At 36.3% G+C, this 19,667-nt stretch overlaps 1 protein-coding gene across 3 annotated transcripts; it reads left to right on the top strand.

Annotated features, from left to right (window-relative positions):
• Nucleotides 1-4,288: 4,288 nt before the first annotated feature.
• Nucleotides 4,289-15,779, top strand: TAF9B_1 (Transcription initiation factor TFIID subunit 9B; the record flags this gene model as incomplete). Of its 3 annotated transcripts, none has more annotated exons than XM_035730817.2 (5): nucleotides 4,289-4,331; nucleotides 10,286-10,442; nucleotides 10,479-10,756; nucleotides 11,871-12,144; nucleotides 13,613-15,779. In XM_035730817.2, the coding sequence occupies 4 exons, from the start codon at nucleotides 10,304-10,306 to the stop codon at nucleotides 13,648-13,650; spliced, it is 729 nt and encodes a 242-aa protein (XP_035585490.2). In that variant the 3' UTR covers nucleotides 13,651-15,779. The 3 variants fall into 3 exon arrangements, with proteins under 3 accessions (XP_035585490.2, XP_051067924.1, XP_051067923.1); XM_051214736.1 differs by lacking the exon at nucleotides 4,289-4,331 and adding an exon at nucleotides 10,808-11,826; XM_051214737.1 differs by having other exon boundaries at nucleotides 10,286-10,756; nucleotides 13,613-13,812.
• Nucleotides 15,780-19,667: the final 3,888 nt, after the last annotated feature.

The raw sequence follows: 19,667 nt of genomic DNA, 5'->3' as shown, positions 1-19,667 counted from the left end.
TTTACCCCGAGAAGTCGAGTGAATTCCTGAAATAGGATGGATTGGAATTGGGGACCACGATTTGTAGTGACGATTGATGGTACTCCGTAGTTTGCTATCCAACGGTCGAGGAAAACCGATGCTACTGTTTCTGCAGAAGTGTCGGCAATAGGGCATGCTAAAGCCCATCTCGTGAATCTGTCCACTGCAGTGAGGATGTACGTGAATGAATTTGATGGTGGCAGTGGACCAACTATGTCTAGATGGATGTGTTGGAAACGTTTCTCTGACAGAGGGAACCTTCTAACAGGACTGATTGTGTGTTTCTGGATCTTGCTGCGTTGACATTGTAAGCAGCTTCGAGTCCATCATTTTATATCTAAATTGATCTTTGGCCACACGAAACGCTCAGTAATCAATCTGGTTGTGGCTCTGATTCCTGGGTGAAAAAGGTCATGCAGTTGACGAAATACTTGTCGACGACAGGGTAGAGGGACGAAAGGGCGATTGCTACCCGTTGAAACGTCGCAAATGGTGAATGCGTTAGAGAGAGGTATAGATACGTGTTCGAATATCAAGTTCGACTTCTCCTGGCAGCTTTTTATTTCTGCGTCGTCTACTTACGATTTCGCGATTGTTTCCAAATCGATATCTTCTTTACGTACCAGAGTATTTACATCCGTTCTTGATAAAGCGTCTGCTACGACATTGGTATGTTCTTTGACATATTGGATATCTGTTGTAAATTGGGAAATGTAATCCAATTATCGTGCTTCCTGAGGTGAATGTCGGTCGTAGGAAGTGTTGAATAAGTAACACAAAGGTTTGTGATCAGTCATTATAGTGAACGTTCACCCTTGTAATAAGTTGAAATGTTTGGCAGCTAAGTAGATGGCTAGCGACCGAAAGTACTATAGCGTTCGAGAGTTGGTGAAAGTCTTTTGGAGAAAAACGCTATGAGAGTGATCACGTTGTTTACCTGTTGTTGTAATACTGCCCCGACGGCTTTTTGAGATGCATCCGTACGCAAAATCAAGTGGGTTGTGTGGTCAGTATTTAGATGTTGTAGCATGGTGGTATTAGCTATCATTGACTTTGCTTTTTCAAATGCTGTTTTGGCTTCAGGAGGTAGGTCTGATGTTCGATTCTTCTCTTTCTTCGTACCTTATTTGTCGGCTTTCAGCAAATCGGTTAATGGCTGTAACACTTCGACACAACGTGGCAAGAATCGGGGATAGAAATTACACGTACCGAGGAAACATCGTAAAGGCTTCACAGAGGTTGGTTCGGAGTAGTTAGTGATAGCTTCAACTTTCTTCTGAAATGATTTGATACCTTGTGAGTCGATGTAATGTCCCAAAAACTCTAAGGCTGGGTTTGCGAATATACACTTCGAAGGATTAATGACAACGCCATGTTTTTTAAAACGATCGAAGAGGATCTGGACATCTTGAACGTGCTCTTCTAATGATGCGCTTGCAATCAAAACATTATCTATGTAGACAAACACGAAATCTAGGCCTCTTGTAACGTCATCCGTAAAACATTGGAATGTCTGAGCAGCGTTTCTCAGTCCGAACGGCATGCTTAGAAACTCAAACAAAACAAAAGGTGTTATTATGGCTGTTTTTTCAATGTCTTCCCGTCCCATAGGAATTTGGTGATATGCTCGCACTAGGTCGCGTTTCGAAAAGATGCATTTACCGTGTAGGCTTAATGAAAAATCGTGTATATGTGGAATTGGGTACTTATCGGGAATGGTTTGGTTGTTCAAACGGCGATAGTCACCACACGGACGCCAGTCTCGGTCTCTTTTCGGTACCATATGTAGTGGCGAGGTCCAAGGGCTGTTAAATGGCCTGATAATACCAAGTTGCATCATATGTTCCAATTCCCTTTTAGCCGCTTGCAGCTTGCTTGGGGATAGTCTCCTCGCCCTGGCGCTAGTGGAAGGACCGGTGGTGGTGATGTAGTGTTGCACCTGATGCGGCCTACATTCTTTTTGATAATCTGTTTTCGTGATGCACTCGAATTCTGTCAGAATGTCGTTGAAAACGTTATTCGCAGGCTTCATTATTCGTACACCATGGATTTCATAGTCGTTGGAAGGTGTAATATCTACCTGTAAACGTGTATTTGTATAGATTAATCTCTTCTTGGTCATATCTACTAACAAGTTGTATGCACTGAGAAATCGGCTCCGGGGATGGGTCGTTTGACATGGGCAATTATGAAAACCCATGTAAATCTTCTGAGGAGTCCGAGGTCTAATATAAGTGATTGTTCACAGTGCGTTTTGATAATTGATCCGTTAGCCGCTATTAGGGACAGGTTAGTGCTTGTTATCTGTTGTCCGCTGGAGAGATGGAGTGGGATGATGCTGATTTCTGCTCGTGTCGACTAAAAGGTCCGGGTCAGAAATACGATCCCTGATGTGAAAAAGGAGGCTAACGTGTTGGCCAGCAACAGCCGCCACCATTGCTGTCTGGCCGCATCGTTGCCCTGATAGGTTGGGTTGTTTGTCTTAAAGTTGTACGGTTTAGTGCAACGGCGTGCTTTCTCACCATAATTCGCATGATGCCGACAAATTTCGGCTGTCTGTTTGGGTGACCTAAGACGATGCCTGGATACTAATCTCTTTCTGGACGTAGATCTGGCAGGTCGAGAATGAATGGTGGTAATAGTCGCGATGCTAACTGCTGTGTTAACTGTGTTATTTGTTGCTGGATGTTGAGTGTGTCTTCTCTACTTGAGGATTGTATCGCGTTAACGCCGCGACTATTGGGATATATTTCTATCATCTTATCGGCCGTGTCTGCTAAATCATCAAGACCGACAGAGGCTCCTGCTATACTGAGGATTTGTCTGACGTTATGTGGTAACCTTTGTAACCACATCTGCTCAAGTAATGCTTCGTCTAACTTGTATGAGCCTGCTAGCTGTCTAATATGTCTAAGCAACTGTAAAGGTCTTTTGTCCCCTAACTCGCATGCGGTAAACAGTTGCTGCAAGCGTTTGTCGTCAGACAGTGACGTACGGTGGATTACGGCGGCTTTTATTTTGTCACAGGGGTCCGTTTCTGGTACATTATCAATCAGGTCTCCGAATTCTGCTGCCACGTCTATGGGTAATGCTCCAACGACGTAGGCATATTTTGTCGCTTGCGAGCGTAAACCTCTCACCAAAAATAATGCCTTAACCTGTGCACTCTAGATTCTGGAATTATTAGCATCGTACGTTGGTAATCTTAGCACTAAAATAGCGTTGATCGAGCTTAAAGCATTATCTTCGGGTTGTGAAGAGTTTAGGGGGTTGGTCGGTGGACTATCTATATCAATGAGTTTACCAGAAGAGTTCATAGTGGGAAAAACAAAATTGGAGTGGCGTGCCAAGTAATAATAATAATATATATATCAAAACAGTAAACGTCTATAATGAATCCGAGGCTCACCAAATAATTGTGGTGGGTCAGACGATGTATAAACGTGAAAAGTATCAACGAAGTCATTAAAGATCAATAGTAATATTAATATATACCAGTTAATTGTTACAAACACAATAAAAAATTGGGACTTTACTTAGGTTCACCAAATTGATGCGTGTTCAGCTTTAGTCTGGTACTGTAAATCCACAATTATAAATGCTTGGTAATTCCAATCAGGTTGACGAACTCTCCAGTAGTGTAATCCAACGTAAGGTATGGTATATTCCCACTCAGTCTATAAATGTAGGTAATATTTGATTCAGATTTCAGTTAACTCAACCGCAAACGAAAATAGAACGAGGGATACGTGTGTAGCAATGTATTTGTTAACAAGCAACCGTATGTCACGCTATGTAGTTACACAACGGAAAGTGTGTTCAAGGTCGTTCACTTAAACAACAGGTACAGTCATTTAATGATAAATGTACATACAGTGAAAGATTGACGAAATAAATACAAATAATATTAAAAACTATTTACAAAATAAGCTTGTCTGGTCTATCTCAACAAGCCTTTTCGTGTATAGTACGCTGAGGCAAAACCACAGTTAACTATTAAATTGAGTGAAACACGAAAAAGAGTAATCTACCAAACGTATGGCCTAGAATAGATTCGTTCGATCAGTAATGGTACTTTCGTTGCGTAAGAACACAGCAAAAGTTTGATTAATGCGCGGTAACAATATGTTCCTATCTAAAAGCCATGTTTGATAATACTGATGAAAATAATTTTTAGGCTACATCTTCTTGCGGAAAAGTAACCCATGACTTGTTCAGAACTGCGACTTTAGATATTGTACGAACAATCAGTGACAACTTGAAATGCATCAATTCAAGGCCAGGTTTCAGGCAGATAATTTAGTGTTAAGGTAATGCATTCTATCTTTCTGAAATATTCGGCTTCATAATGAAGCTGCCAATTTTGTAAAAGCCAAGACTGTCGCTGTTGAATTTTTCATGACATTTTTTATAAACTTATCATGGTCGTAACTAGTTTTCATGTTCATTTAGTTGGCTCTCAGTGAGTTCATCCATCAGATCATGTTATACAGATAACCTAAATTATTGAAGGATTGTAGTAATTTGTTGGATGCGTTTCCAATACAGCCTGTGAAGGCGATATTTATCTGAATCTAGTTCCGCTTTGAAAGGGGATTTTGCAAGACCAAAATCCTTTCGACCAAATATATAGTCGCCAATTGTAATGAATCTTGTTGTCGTCTTATGTAACGGTTTTCCCAATTCGAAATGGTTTGTTACAAAAAGCAACTTTCATGGTGTATGCCATCGCAAAAATTAGTCATTTTAACCCTAGTAAACGAAATTACTATAAATTTACCCTATATCTCCACGCAACATTTCAAACTGTTGTTGTCTGAAATCCACTTCGAAACCATACAAAACAGGAGTTTAAAAATACTTCAGTATGTAGTGTAGGTATAAAAAGAACCTTTTTTTGCGAATACCCGAATCAAGAATATATGTACACATGTATTTCTTTTAGAAACTAAAGCCATAATCTTAGTTGTTCCTTAAAAGAGAGGATGGAATTTCGGCCAGTAGCATACACTACCTTTCAATCTGTGCCTGGTTGGCACAGCTTCAAAAGTATTGTGAGATTGCGCTGTTGTAGGCTTATACTTGAGCATCCAACTTCTAGAGATGAATCTTCCAGTGTCCGTATTCCCAAAAGCAGTCCCCACGTTTTAGGCACTCATACGGTCACAAATCTCTGAGGTCCATCATAGGAGCCTGATTCACATGGCAAGGGTTTTACATCAAAGCAGGAGGACTGAAATGTGCAGTCGATCAGTCAATATGCTGCAAAGCATGTGTTTGTTGGTCCTGGTTGTCACGCCACATCTGTAAAGTTATATAAAATCAACATGGTTTGAAAAAGTAATAATACCGACAATAGTAAAATTGGCTATAGAAAATATGATTTTAAAGAAGAATTGAAATGAGGAAATGAGACATAAAATGGTGCTGAAACTAAAGATTCAGAGAAAGATAGCGGATAAATTCGTTTGCTTGAGTGATCGATCTAAGACCTTCATACCTAGTATTCCCAACTCGATAGTATACTCCTACCCAAATGACTCAACCAACAGTCAGTTAATTCCTGGAGAAAAATCACGTTTTTATTTAATCTATCCTAATTTTTCAGTTTATTCCTATGTCAGTCAACAAGAGGCATCTGACTTACGTTGTTCGATGGTTAGTCACAATTCACCTAAATCTGTAAGGTACTTGAAAACCAGTAGTTATTCAAGGAAAAAAGTTTTGCGGGCCTATTTTAGTCACTGTCTAGCCTAAAAATGCGCATATTATCGCTTCAGTATCTTGAGAGTTGATTTGTAGATCAATATTTTCAGCATTGGTCCTTTCGAAAGCAACTAATCACTTATGCTCAAAGAAAAAACATAACCTTCATGTGGATTATGAGGATATTCGAGACAAATATGAAGAATTTACCCTAAGAACATGGGAAATCTAGTCTAAAAAACATTCATATTTAACTATGCAATAAAGTAGGATTGAAAATAACACAAACGAAAATGCATAATTTCTTTATCTATCTGTTACCTAGCAACATTTGGGTAATATTCAGACTTGCTTGATCGATAGAGTCATCTTTAAACACTGTGTGTTCTTGCGGATTGATGGTTGTTTGATTGGTTCCACCATCCTGAAAGACACTTCGGTGGCTTGGGCATGTTTATTGAGTTTCATCTGAATGGCTTCTACACTATGGATTCTTTTCTCACTTCGAGGCTGAGAAATAATCATTTCATGCCGTAGAGCTGTCGTATGGAAAATAGTTCTACGGAACTGGAAATTATTGGTCTGTCTCGATACCGTGGTTACTGTCCTATGTACCGTGAATCTAAAATATGGCTCGTAATAAAAGCGAATTATGAACCTACTGTAGCCTCCCTATCCATTCTTTACAGACGTGAAATGAACTTTCTTAGTTGAAAGAAATATTTCTTGGTTGTGTTCTGGTTAAACTCGGGGAGTAGCCCCCTAAGGAAAGCATCTGCCTAGTTTTGGGCATCTAATCTTTTCGATTACTGCTTATACTTTTACCACCTCTACCACTATGGGATTTGAATCGACAGTTGTATCTCTGTGCTAATGTGGTACGGCAACTCGATGTACGTACGTACAAAGTTCTACTTTGTTGCTGACTGACTGAATTGGGCACCCGGGCAGTATCCCAGCACACACAAATTAAATGATGACTGCAACTAAAAAAACAACTCACTGTTTAATTCTCACTCCCGCAAATCATACTCAAAACTATTTGTTAACAAACGTTTTTACTTTTTGATGCATCACTTATCTGTTCCTCTATCCCCATTTTATATATTCTTTTGTTCTTCAACTCATACATGTCCTTTCTAAACGATGTCAAGTTACTGGCTGGTCGAAAGTTCAAGACTACCACCGAATACAAATTCCGAACCACTTTTTCTAAAACCACCTATACCATTTAAACTAACCTCCTTCAACGTTCACACGTTAAGGCAGATCGGACAACACAGGTGTGACTGTCTCTAGGATGTCTTAACATCGATATCTGTTGTCTATCCTAGACCCGTATTCAAGACTACAACGAACAGTTACATATTCGCTCTTCATCTGCCGCTTCGAAAAGTCTGTTTCACATGCGTTCATCCGGAAACCCTGTTTTATTGTCTGGTTTTGCTGGTGTTGGTGTCGTACCATGTGCTGGATCTGAGGCAGCATTAGTCGATTGGATCCCCATAAACAGTCGATTACGTGCTGTCAGATTAAAAAGCTCTATCAAAGTGAGAAATCGGCATGAGAAACAATGTTTTTTCGTTATCTTTGCCTACGCTCCGACAGACTGCAGCCCGAATGCGACCAAGGATGACTTCTATTACCAGTTAAGTGTTCTACAGAAAGTGCTTTCGACAGATATTGTAGTACTAGCCGGAGGCTTGAACGCTTAGGTTGGGGTTTTGGGCACAGTGGAGAGTTGTTCAAATGGCTAATCGGAACTCGTTAGTCGTAGGTCAGATAACAGGGACCGTCTACTGCAACTGTGCGCAGACGACAACCTGTTTCTAGCTAGCACTAACTATCGGCACAGTCATCGCTGATGTGCTACCTGGCGTCCTCCCTCTTCATCTCAAGACGACCCAGATTGATCACATTGTGATCAGCTACCACTGGTGTGGTTGTATATGAGACTGCCGCTCGTTTTTGAGTACCTATCCGGATTCTGATTATGGCCTCATTTGCGTTAATGTCACCTTACGTTTCAGTGCCCAACAAATTTGCCGTCCTAAACGAATCGATGTCAGTAGGTTGGTTGTACCTTCTATTGAAATTAGATATCAAACCGAGCTAGGTTCAAGGCTAGCTACCACCCCACCGAAGTGTATAGATGTGCATTGGTTGCAATTGTATGGCACCATGAAAATGGCGAGTAGTTGCTTGCGACTTTACGAAACGTCCAGCTTATAAGAACTGCGTTTTTTCAGACTCTTTACAACTCATTGAAGCCCGTCGGTCTACTCTGGGTGACCGTGAGTTTGGCCACAATCGACGACCGTTACGTAATGAAATTGAACAAACCTTGCGTAAAAACCGAGAAGCCTAGTGGTCGGAGCGTGCCAATGAGTTGGAAGTGGCAGCTGCCTCTGGTAACTGCCGAAGGCTCTTTCAACTCGTCCGAGCCACTGGCAGCAATAAGTCTGGTGTGAGTAAAACAATCTGTGAAGATGACAGGATGCCAGCCACTAACATCTGTCGACGTCTTGGACAATGGGCAGAGATTTCCGGGGGGCAGTTCAACCGGTCTTCCGCCCCGGCATCATCGATCAGACTGTTTTGTTCTCCATGGCCAGTGACGACTGAACCACATAACGAGGGGAAAGTTCTAAAGGAACTCTGACTCTTGAAGCGCTACAAATCAACAGGCCCGCATGACTTGCCTTTGGTACTTCTTAAATATGTTAGCGACTTTCTGGTTAAGTTGTTTACGAGCGTCTGGCGATTAGAGAGTGTTTCAATATCGTCAAATGAGTCGATAGTTGTCTCTAATTTTAAAAGAGTTTACGTCACCCAAGTAGACTTCCGATTGTGAAAAAATTGTCGCCTTCCCTCATACTTCGCAGATTGTCCAAAACCCGAGATTGACTCGCTGGGATTAGGCTGGTTTTCTTTCTAGTTGAGGGTGTATTGATCATATCTTCATCATCCGCCAAATGTTAGAACACCGTCATACTTATTACAGGCCAACAATCGTGGTGTTTCTTGACATCAGGGCCGCTTGCGATTCACTGGAAGTTCGTGTATCTGAGTAGCTGCATAAGTCCTGGTTGTGGCGTGAATGCAGAGATCAATCCATGTATAGTGAAAGCCAGAGCGGCTTATGCCAATCTGGGCCATTTTTTAGCTTCCGTTATGCTAGTCATGCTGTGACGTCGGATCTACAGTGCGTCGGTGAGAGTAGTCTCGCCCTAAGCTTGTGAAACCTGGCCTCTCCGAGTTGAAGATGTTCGACGACCCTCTGTATTTGATCGTCGTTATCTCCGAAGGATTGCTGACACCCAGTGGCAACACCATGTTAGTAATGTAGAGGTTCGGCATCATGTGTTCGGGTACAGCGACGATAATACAATTGGTGTCACGATCTTGGAACGTCGGCTTTGATGGTTTGGACATGTCCTACGATTATGGTCTCAGAGAATTCCTCGTCGTGCATTATTTTCCGACGCTGGGGCTGGTTGGAAAAAGAGGAGATGTGGTCAGTTTATGATGTGGTGTTGTAATGTGAAAGAAAGCTGTACAGAACTGGCTTCTGTTAGTCATTCACGACTTCCTGGTTGGAGTCCTAGAAATGGTGTAACAAAATGGCTTGAGATGTTATCAGAAATGTTTCAGAATAGAAGCCATCGGTGATCGTGATGTAACTTTTTTCCTGAAAAGTGAGAGTAACTCCTTTAACCGAAAGAATTTTTTCTGGTTGTATTTTTCGTAACTGAACTGTTTCTCTCATTTGTTATTATTATTATTTCACTCACACTCACTAATTTATATCCGTTTTTATTCTTTTTTTATTATGCACGCCTTCCTTTATCTACTTCACAACTTCATTTTCATTCTGTTGCGCATATATATTTTGGTGCTTCCTTGTATCAGCATTTATGTGTTCAAATAAATGAGTTACAAGCTTTTTACGACATTTGATAATTTCGAATAAATTGAGCATTGGGTAGATTGTTATAAGTAATTAATATGTGCTCTGAAGAAGCGACCCAAAATAAGTCACGAAACGTCAGGAAATCTAATTTTTCTACTCATTAGGATATTACAAATATATTGTTTATTTTTACGATATTGATTATAGCATTTTATGCCAATATGGTTTATTTAAAATATACTGAGATGATATCACTTCTCATCCGATGTTAGGTATAGCAAACTAGTGTTTTCACAGGTTTCATTTCTTATAAAATAGCTACCTGATATTAAATATAGTCCTTATAAATTAAAAATATCAATCGAACTAGTACTCTTAATGTTACCGTTATGCAATTCGTTGTGTTTAATATTACATACAATGTTGACTAGTACGTAATGAGATTAAAATATAGCTCTTTCACAGTTGTACTCAGTAAGGAATAAAGGTAGGTTTGAACTCCTGTAAATTGCTCCATATCTTGTCCCATGATTTCCCTGAAATAAGTATTTTTGTGGTTATTTTATTCAAATAAATCCCATCAAATTGATGCGAACGATAGAGTAATCTTAGTAACTTTTTTTCAAATATTTTTACGTGGTGTAGTGTGGAGTACAGAAATCAATGACAGAACACAAAAATCCTACAGATATCAATGAAGTATTACCTCCGTCTTTAGCTGCTGTTAGAGAGATATTTTCGGAGTTTAACGTCTCGGAAGTTTCGGATGAAATATGTACACGGGTTTTGGACGTTTTGTATAGTATGTTTTGTTTTAAAGTTTGCCTTTATACGGTAGGACACACATGTGATGTCATCGAAGAGGCAAAGGCTGTTTCTCATCATGCCGGTCGACCGAAAATTGAGGAAGATGACGTACAACTAGCCATCAATTCAGTCACAGATGGACTTATGTTCGCACCCCCATATAGAGATCAGTTACTAGCTTATGCTGAGAAAAATGAACAGCCACTACCAGCTGTTCGTCCTCATTGTGGCATTCGTCTACCCGCTGAACGCTTCACACTCACAGCTCCAAATTATTCACTTTTATCATGTGCAGACAACGCAAAAACAGTAAGATCCAATGTATTATATATATATATATATATATATATATATATTTAGGCTTTTGTATTCATCGTTGTTCATATAGCTTGCTACAAAGAAAGGTTTCTTCACTTCGTTTGATTATCAACCAAGTGGATCACGGGATCGAAACTTTTTCCATTTATTGTTAGAAGCAGACAAGTATCGCTAGGTCTGAATATGGGAGTTGTAGTCCTAGTCATTTACTCCTTATATTATTATATTCACCAATCGGAATCAGCTTGAACAACTATCTAAGGTATTATAAATACTATAAACGTATATTTTCACATTTTTCAAGATCGTCGATAAACGATTATGTATGAGCTCATAGAATGTGTTGTGAAATAGAATTTCGTTTGCTACTCCCCAAAACTTAAATGCTTAGTAACTCAATCAACATTGTAAACTCTTGACTCCCCTTACTGTGTAACACCTTTATTGGATGTGATAATTACTTACGCAGCCATGAGTAACGGAGATGGTGTGTTTGCAATATAGCGGATGTTCCTTCCAGGGGCCTGTGGAAAATAACGATTTTCTTTGTGACTATTATTTGACTGATGACATGGTGCAAGGCGATGATATTATTCAAATATGGTCCACTAAATCCTTTTGTTTCAAATTTTAGTGTTTCGAATGTTTTTATAACTCTATTAAAGAGTACATGTCACCAATGGTATGCATACAATCCACTTGCTTGTGCTATGTGTAGATATACTATCAGGCTGTATAGTTATGCTATTTGGACATTAAAGTCATGAAGATCGAAAAGCTCTTTTCTATTGGTGACCTCAATGTATTGGTTTTACCACTTAGGTTTCGGTGAAGTACTATTACTGTCATCTGTAAATATAACTTAAATTTTAGGGAGACCTTAAAACAGTACCAGAATTAAACTTGATTTATTTTTAAATAAGTAGAAAAGTCACTCAGTACATTGTAATTTATTCTTTTTTATGACTTACTGACCGTGTGAATGGTCCATTTTATTCTTAGGTGTGGTGAAATATTTACCCATTCATTGAAGCTGTGTTTGAAATAAAGAAAATATATTAGTAAGTGTTCCTGTTTCATCTATTTTTCATTTCTGATTCGATAGAATCCTTCATCTGAACTCGCTGGGGATTCTTCGATGACACTTCATATATCCAACCCCGTTAATCCTACCAAAAATATATTTAGAGCTATTAATCCTTCAACCAGACCAATTACTGTTGGTAATCCTATGGGACCATCTGTTCATGTTATTGCCGCTCCTGGAATGGGACCTTCTATGATTCGTGTTCAAACTGTCCAAAATGTTGCTCAATTGTCCAGTGTAGATACCAGCACTGGCTTACGAACACTTCCCGTGGGCCCTACAGTATCCAGTGGTAAGTTTTTTAACGAATCTTTTTGCTTCTTAGTTTGGTCAAATATTAAATTGAATCATCTGTTCAACATTTGTCGTTCGCTTTAAACAACGTACCTGGTATTATGCGTTTGTGCAAGGTTCTAAGTTACCTAATGACCTACTTTAATTGATTCATACCTGGTATAATATCAAAAGTTTTTACAATAGTGTGGTGAAAATCTACATTTTGGGAGTTTAGTTGAAGAATTTCAGTAAATTGTTATGAAACAACATGCTTTCTATAGATAGATCTTTCTAAACCAGTATTATTTAGTTTTTTCCCTCAAAATACACTAGTTATTTTTAATCAACAATACTCTATGCACAGTATTTGTGGCTTAGGATATGAATGTAGTAATACAAGTATTTTAAGAGTTGGTCATTTTATAGCGTCATGCTTTCGATGGCATGAAATATGCACCATAAACAATATTAGCTCTTATAGCACTTTTTTTAGGAAGGTAATAATTCCCAGTCAATGCATGAGAAAAACATTTATGGTAATATTGGTTCTTTGGTAATTTATCGTCAGTTAGCTCTATACACCTCATTGTTCCATACTTTAATGATCTTGACTCACTTATTCTAGTGAGTTGTTTACACTAATTTCTCAATGGCTGTTTTTTGATCATACAAGTGTTCCGCTTGCTACAAATTCAAAGATGAATTCAGATATTTTAGTACGTCGTCCCGTGAACGTGTAGACTTCCTACTTCAGCAAACAAAAGAGGGAGATTATGCTTTCATAGGAAGTGCTTCGAAATTCTGTATACAGCAATCATTTATCGAACCAGGAATGATGAGCATCTTAGCTGTGTACACATAATCATTTGGTTATGACTTATACTAATCGCAGCTACGCGTTGACATACTAATTTTAATGGTCAATTATTGTTTTATTCAGTTATTATGGTACGTAGGTACATCAGTTCAAGTTGCCGTATCCCATCAGCACAAACATAAAACTTACAGGCCAAATCCCGGAATAGTAGAGTTAGTAACAGTACAAGTGGTAATTGAAAATATTGGAGATCGAAGATACGACCCAAGAAAGTATAAATTAATGAAATAAAAGCATATAAAATGTTGTGAGGAATTCAGAAGCCCAGAATTTAGCGGAAGACAAAGAATGGGTGCACTTACGCCATTTCAAATAATTTCGGACTATCGGTTACGATAATTGTGCGGACCGCGATTTAAAAACTAACAAGATAACAACATCTATCAACTAGTATCGAACTAGTTTTATATTTATCCCCAAGCAGCTGGGTTGAAAATTGAAGTTAGTTCTGATGGGAAATTGTATTTAGCATTGCTGAGCGTTGAATGAGCTATATAGTGTAAGTAGGGCTGTCTCACTGCTTATTTTTTGCATTACTGTAACTCGAAATGCCATGCTTTTTATTAAAAGTTTAATTTTTTCTGGTTTCTTGATCTTTTCTTTACAGTCATGTCTTTGAATCGACGTTACATGGACACATCATAATTCATTTTGGCAGTTACTAATGATAAACTTCCATGACTTTTTTGGCTATGAACTCTAAATTAGGATCCTCAATACCATTTCAGTGATGAATTTTTCAGTCCATTATTTTCTTTTATCATCATGTATATAGTGTTCAATTGTATATAAACTTTTGTAATTTTTTTTGTTTCCCTTTTTTAATTTGTTACTCAACTGTACGTATACAAAACTTAGAAGTTAACTGATTTGAGTATATTGACCAGTTAGAGGATGAAGTTTCCCGGAATAAAATATAGAAAAGAAAACTGTGTAAGCATAAAAACACTACAGTTCCAAATGCATTTAGCCGTGAATAAGTTTATGAGTACATTGAACGATTATGGTAATAAAACGATTTAATTCCCAATAATTCCTGCTGTTTTATTCTTAAAACAATCCTTTTATTTCTACACATACTAATCTCATATCTTCAGTATTGAGAGATCTATAGAAAACATTGAGGTAGCAGCAATTGTCCGTTTCTGATTTTTAATAAGTCAACTATTTTAAAAACGTTTTGGATCTGCATGATGATTGTGATCAATAATTCGGAACTTTATATAATAATTGATCCAAATCATTCACACTGGCTTATATGTTCTCTTAAATCTTGAGTTTTAGCATACTTCCTTGAATTCTGTCGACTTATTTCATCCCTCCTTTTCAGTCGTATTTTCTGTGTCTAAATGTGCTATCATCGATACTACTAATATTCCAAATCTCTTTTGTCGGTTTTATGTCGCTGCGGTGCTGTGTCGTGGTAAATCGGATCAATGTATATACATACCTGCTGACTATGACTGACTGTTTAGAAACTCATAACAATTACACAAGTGTTAACTACTACAATTCAATAAATGAAAAATGCAGCTGTATTTCGATCTGTGGTTATGTAATACAATATCGTTGAACAGCCCCGAAAATAGCGATTAGCAGATCGCAGATTTGAGTTCTAACTGGCAGTCAAAATTACTATAATTAAAGCTAACAAGAAAATATCATGTAATGCTCGTTGTTAAAAGCAGTAGAAACAGTCTATAGATATGATTACTGTAATGAGAAAGAAATACAAATTGAATAATTATGAAGATAAATGATTTAAACCCCTTCTCCCATATAAATGTGGATAAAAATAGATAGATAGTTCTTATCGCTACATTTGTATAACAAGCACACCTCAAAGTGTAAATGACAGCGAAATACTTGATAAAAAGGATAGTTATTATATGTGAAAATCATATTTGAATAATCTCAGCGATTGAAATTTATGAGTACATTAAACGATTATGGTAATAAAACGATTTTATTCCCAATAATCGCTGAGATTATTCAAATATAATTTTCACATATAATGACTTCTCTATACTCGGCGCCCAATTTCTGTCAAACTATTCGTTCTAATCTTGACGAATATTCGTATAAAAAGGATAGTTGTTTATTGACTTGTATGGTTTAAAGTTAGTAAATTTGAAAATACAGATTATTGATCCGCTCGATGTTTTGAAGGCAACACCTAACTGTGGTTCAGACTGGATCTTCAGTAAATAAGTCAATTTCCTCAAGGTTTCCAACACGGTTTGTTAATGAGTGTTAGTCAACAATAAAGCTAGATCCAGAGATGCGCAACAATGTTCTTCGATCAGTATAAATAATTCATCACAGTTTCTATTATTTCTACAAATCATTGTAAATATAATTTATTTAAAGTATAATATTATAATGGTTGAGATCATGAGTCAATTAAAGCTAGACCACCGTGGAAAACCTAGGAGCACTGGACGGCCATCTCGTTCTATTGTGGAACTCCTCGGCAGTACGCATCCACCATCCCCCCTCTCGAGATTCTAATCCAGGAGTCCCGTAATAGGACGAAACGGCCGTCCAGGTTTTCCACGGTGGTCTAGCTTCAATTGACTCATGATCTCAACCATTAGAATTGCTATAATATCCACAAAACCCCTTCTGATATATTATACTTGTTGTTGGTTCACTAAACCACGTTTACAGTTTACGTAACATTGTTAGTCATATATTTTTTATTACCCAAAATCCAGCTTATTTAAAACAGACACTAAAATCTGTCAACTAATCAAATGGAAATCTTTTAATACAATTTTAATATTTACCTTTTGTACAATTTAATACTTTAAACTCTAGGTTTAGTCAAATAAACATTCCTTGATTTATAGTTTGTTTTTTTTTGCTTCAATATAATCTACTTGCTACGAAGAATATTTCTGTTATTTGTGTTTTTTTGCTTTTAAATATTTAACTCGAAAAATTTGGTAAATGATAACTGAATTATTACAGTAAAATTACAATACACTATAATTTATCATATTTATGAATGATTTACGACAGAAAGGGAAATAATTAATCTCTTCATTTTTGTTAATTCATTATTCCCTAAAGGATAGTTAGTTTGATATTTTGGTGCATTTTTCGTTGTTGTTGTTTTTTGTTTGTGAATATGAAGAAGTACGAAGATTAACATAAACTTATATATACATATATAAGGATTTAATCTGACCAGATTTAATCCGTTCCGGTCATGAAACACGTTCATATTTATTTATGTGTATGTGTGTAAGTTTACTTGAACGATAATTATCTGTAATTTAGATATCAACAAAAGTGAGTTCTATGTGCTCACCATACAGTTTAAAAAGAATTTGTAAAGATCTTTGCTAAAGGAGACACGGTTTTATAATAGACAATTAACAAATGTTATTTAATGAATTTTATTTTACCACAAAACTCGATTCTAAATAAAGCAATTACACTTGAACAACAATCCTTCCGAATCTGATATAAATTTTATTGAATATAGTCATTATCTAGTTTAGGAACTTAACAATATGATAGAACCATGATTACCTTTATATGTAAAAGAACTGAACTAAATACACTAACTCAAAAATAACTCTTCAACATCTTCGTATGAAAGCTATGTAGCACTTGTTTGTACATTAAGTTTAAAATCACGATTAGTTTGATGTAAGAACAAATAATCTTATCTTGAAATGTGGCTTATGGAATTCAACATTGTATGCACTGTTTAAAGAAATTGCACGAAGGTTGATTTTTTTCAATTTTAAACGATTTGACTGACTATAATGTATAGTCGCTAAAATATTTCTCAGATAATGCTCATGCCTTATAAAACATTTTATTTTTGAGATTTTATTAAAATAACAATCAGATATAATTTTATAAACCATGAACATAGTAGACATATTTAAAGATTATATTTAAAGTAACATCGGTGACTGAAAATTAAACGGTCCCAACCTTCCAATTGGCAAACAAGTTCGAACTTCTACAAGAAAATAATCGAAATCAACGTCAAAGGATATATATATATAGTTTTAAAACCAAGTCAAAAGTTTATCCGATCAAGTTCACATGTTTATTTTGCGTAGTGACTTCAAAAGAACATTTGATGTGAAAAGTGCTTGAGTGTATGTGTGCTGTATTCTGCTGATATTAGAAAATATGACTAAGGACATTTTAATTGTTTTTGTTTTTTTGTAAAACTAATAGTAAGTATGAGTATAATAATCTTATTGAAGTATTTGTAAAATCGGTCCGGTCACATATATAACCGTGTTGTTAAATTGAGGTTTATCATGGATAAATTCGAAAATAACTGAATAAGCGCTCGTTTTTATTGGGATCATGCTTCAATTAGTATAGGCGAGGTGGATACTAAGCTCAATGTATTTAGTTGTTGGTCAACATTTACCGTGGAGTAGACAATTATTCTGATTCAGCACCTAAACCGTCGTAAAGAATTTTTGTCCCTTCAAATTTGATTTTGCTTCTGAGTGTAGTACTATTTCTAAACTTTTATCAGGCTTCTTGAGTTCTGGGGATGTAGGAGAATGTTACAAACATTATTTGTGTTCTCCCACCCTGATATTGAACTATCTAGATTTTGATGGAGTTTTGTTCTTTGAGCTGGATGGTTTGGTCGTGGAGCTTTCGTCGTTCTGAACGATATCATCAGCACAAACTTCAGGTAGAAGTGAAGTGTTCGAATTTCTCAACATGTGGTTCGCAGCTTGTCCTGTAGACCTCATTGTTGATTGGTTCTTGTTGACAGGTCAAAATCATCCACCTGAGCTACAAATCTTCACCATCTCACTACCTAGATGTCTCTCTTACATATACTGAATTACACTCATAACACCTAACTTGTTCTTCTTTTGGTATCTTATCCTGTACTTCATTAATGTTGATCTAATGTTATCACTAGCTCAAAAATAAACTTTTATATCATATTTATTTCGAACTTTATTCACAATATGGGATGATCAGTGTTTTTTTCGTCCTTTTGGTGAACGCTCTGATTTAGTTATCTTTCATTTTTTAAAATATGTTTATGAGATTTCTTAGTATAATTATTTTTCCCAAGTGTAAATAGGATCAAATGTAATCCAGTTTGTATGTCTTCTATCTCATTATCAAGCTTAATATCACCGTTTACTAAGTTTCTAGCAACCATGAAAGAGGGTGTGATGACTAGTAATATTGCTAACGCTTGCACTGTTGTTTTTTCTCTTCAATCGGGGAAGTTTAGTTTACAGTTCACAAATCCGGGTTATTAAGGCAGTCTTATGCTACCCGATATAGTATTAACTTGTCGATTTTTTGAGATTAATCTCATCTGATAACAAAAATATCAACATATCGTAACCGAATCTCAGGTGGAAGCATATTTCACGATTGCACTTGTTTCCAAAGAGTGCATAAATAAATTTCGTACTACTTGTGAAAGTAGTACGTAGTAGTAGCCATATCTACTCCTTTTTATTGATACAGAGTTAAAAAAATGAAAATATGGACATAGTAATAAAAATATGATTTCCATATGAACCCGTTCATTTATGTAGTGCAACATAACTCCACATCAGATGATAGTCTTCTACAGATAATCAAATATTACAGATCAGGTTGCAGTAGGGCTACTAATTTGAATGACTTAAGATCGCTCTGCACTAGGCTTTAAAAGATAATCAACATAGTAGATATAAGCTGCTTGTTAGTTGGTTTTCATTAATAAGGTGTATGCACAATCTTGATAAAACCAGTATTTTTCGTAGGATTCGAACCCAGACATGTAAAGTTAGGTTTCAGGAAAATTGTAAATACCTCTTGACGACAAGTGTCGACTAAAACAAACCCTAGGTCCACCACTTCCCAGCAGTGTTGATAATTACGTGATATTAATTAACCTGAAAAAATACTTTCATTTTACAAATGATTAGTTCAACTTCCTTTAATAACCAAAAGATTAATATTTTAAATCATAGATAAGTAACAATGTTTATTATTTGAACACGAAATTAATTCATTAACAGTCATTTGAAGGAGTTCAATTGAAATAAATACAAGCATATTATGATGCAGTGAAATAATAATATCGCTTGATCGAATAACTAAAATATGACTTACCAATAATATATTACAATTGAGGCTATTTATCAATTAGTTTTATTATTTTATTAATTACAAATGATCATTCATTTAATAAAAGCTTGAATATTTAAACAATAAAACACCGGGTCATATAAACAAAATTCAAGTATAATAATTTCATCACACGAAATGTTAATAATAAATTTTATAGTCAATTTCAACATAACTAGTTATTCATTTAAATTTGCCTTAGCCAAAAGAAAAAAGAAGTAGAAATAACTTTTCTGTAAATCTATAAGGAATGAAGTTTACCATCTTGACTAGGTATAAACAATATTCTAGAAAAGTGTAGGTTTTAGGTCACAATCATGTAATTAACTACATTAATCGTTGATAACGTATTTAATAAATTTAGTAATGATCATCTTTGTGTGTGTATAAACATTTTCATTCATTTTGCAGCTGAAACATGTATAATGTGGAATATCTTAAGTAATTAAGAGAAAACATGTATTAGTGAATATATTCACATGAAATCAGTAAATTAACTTATTAAGTAGTATTTGATGGATGAACTC

This window comes from Schistosoma haematobium, chromosome 2 (assembly GCF_000699445.3).
Source record: "Schistosoma haematobium chromosome 2, whole genome shotgun sequence".
In the NCBI taxonomy this organism is placed as follows: domain Eukaryota; kingdom Metazoa; phylum Platyhelminthes; class Trematoda; order Strigeidida; family Schistosomatidae; genus Schistosoma; species Schistosoma haematobium.
Note: the sequence above shows the minus strand (reverse complement) of the source record. Positions and strands in the feature narration are given on the sequence as shown.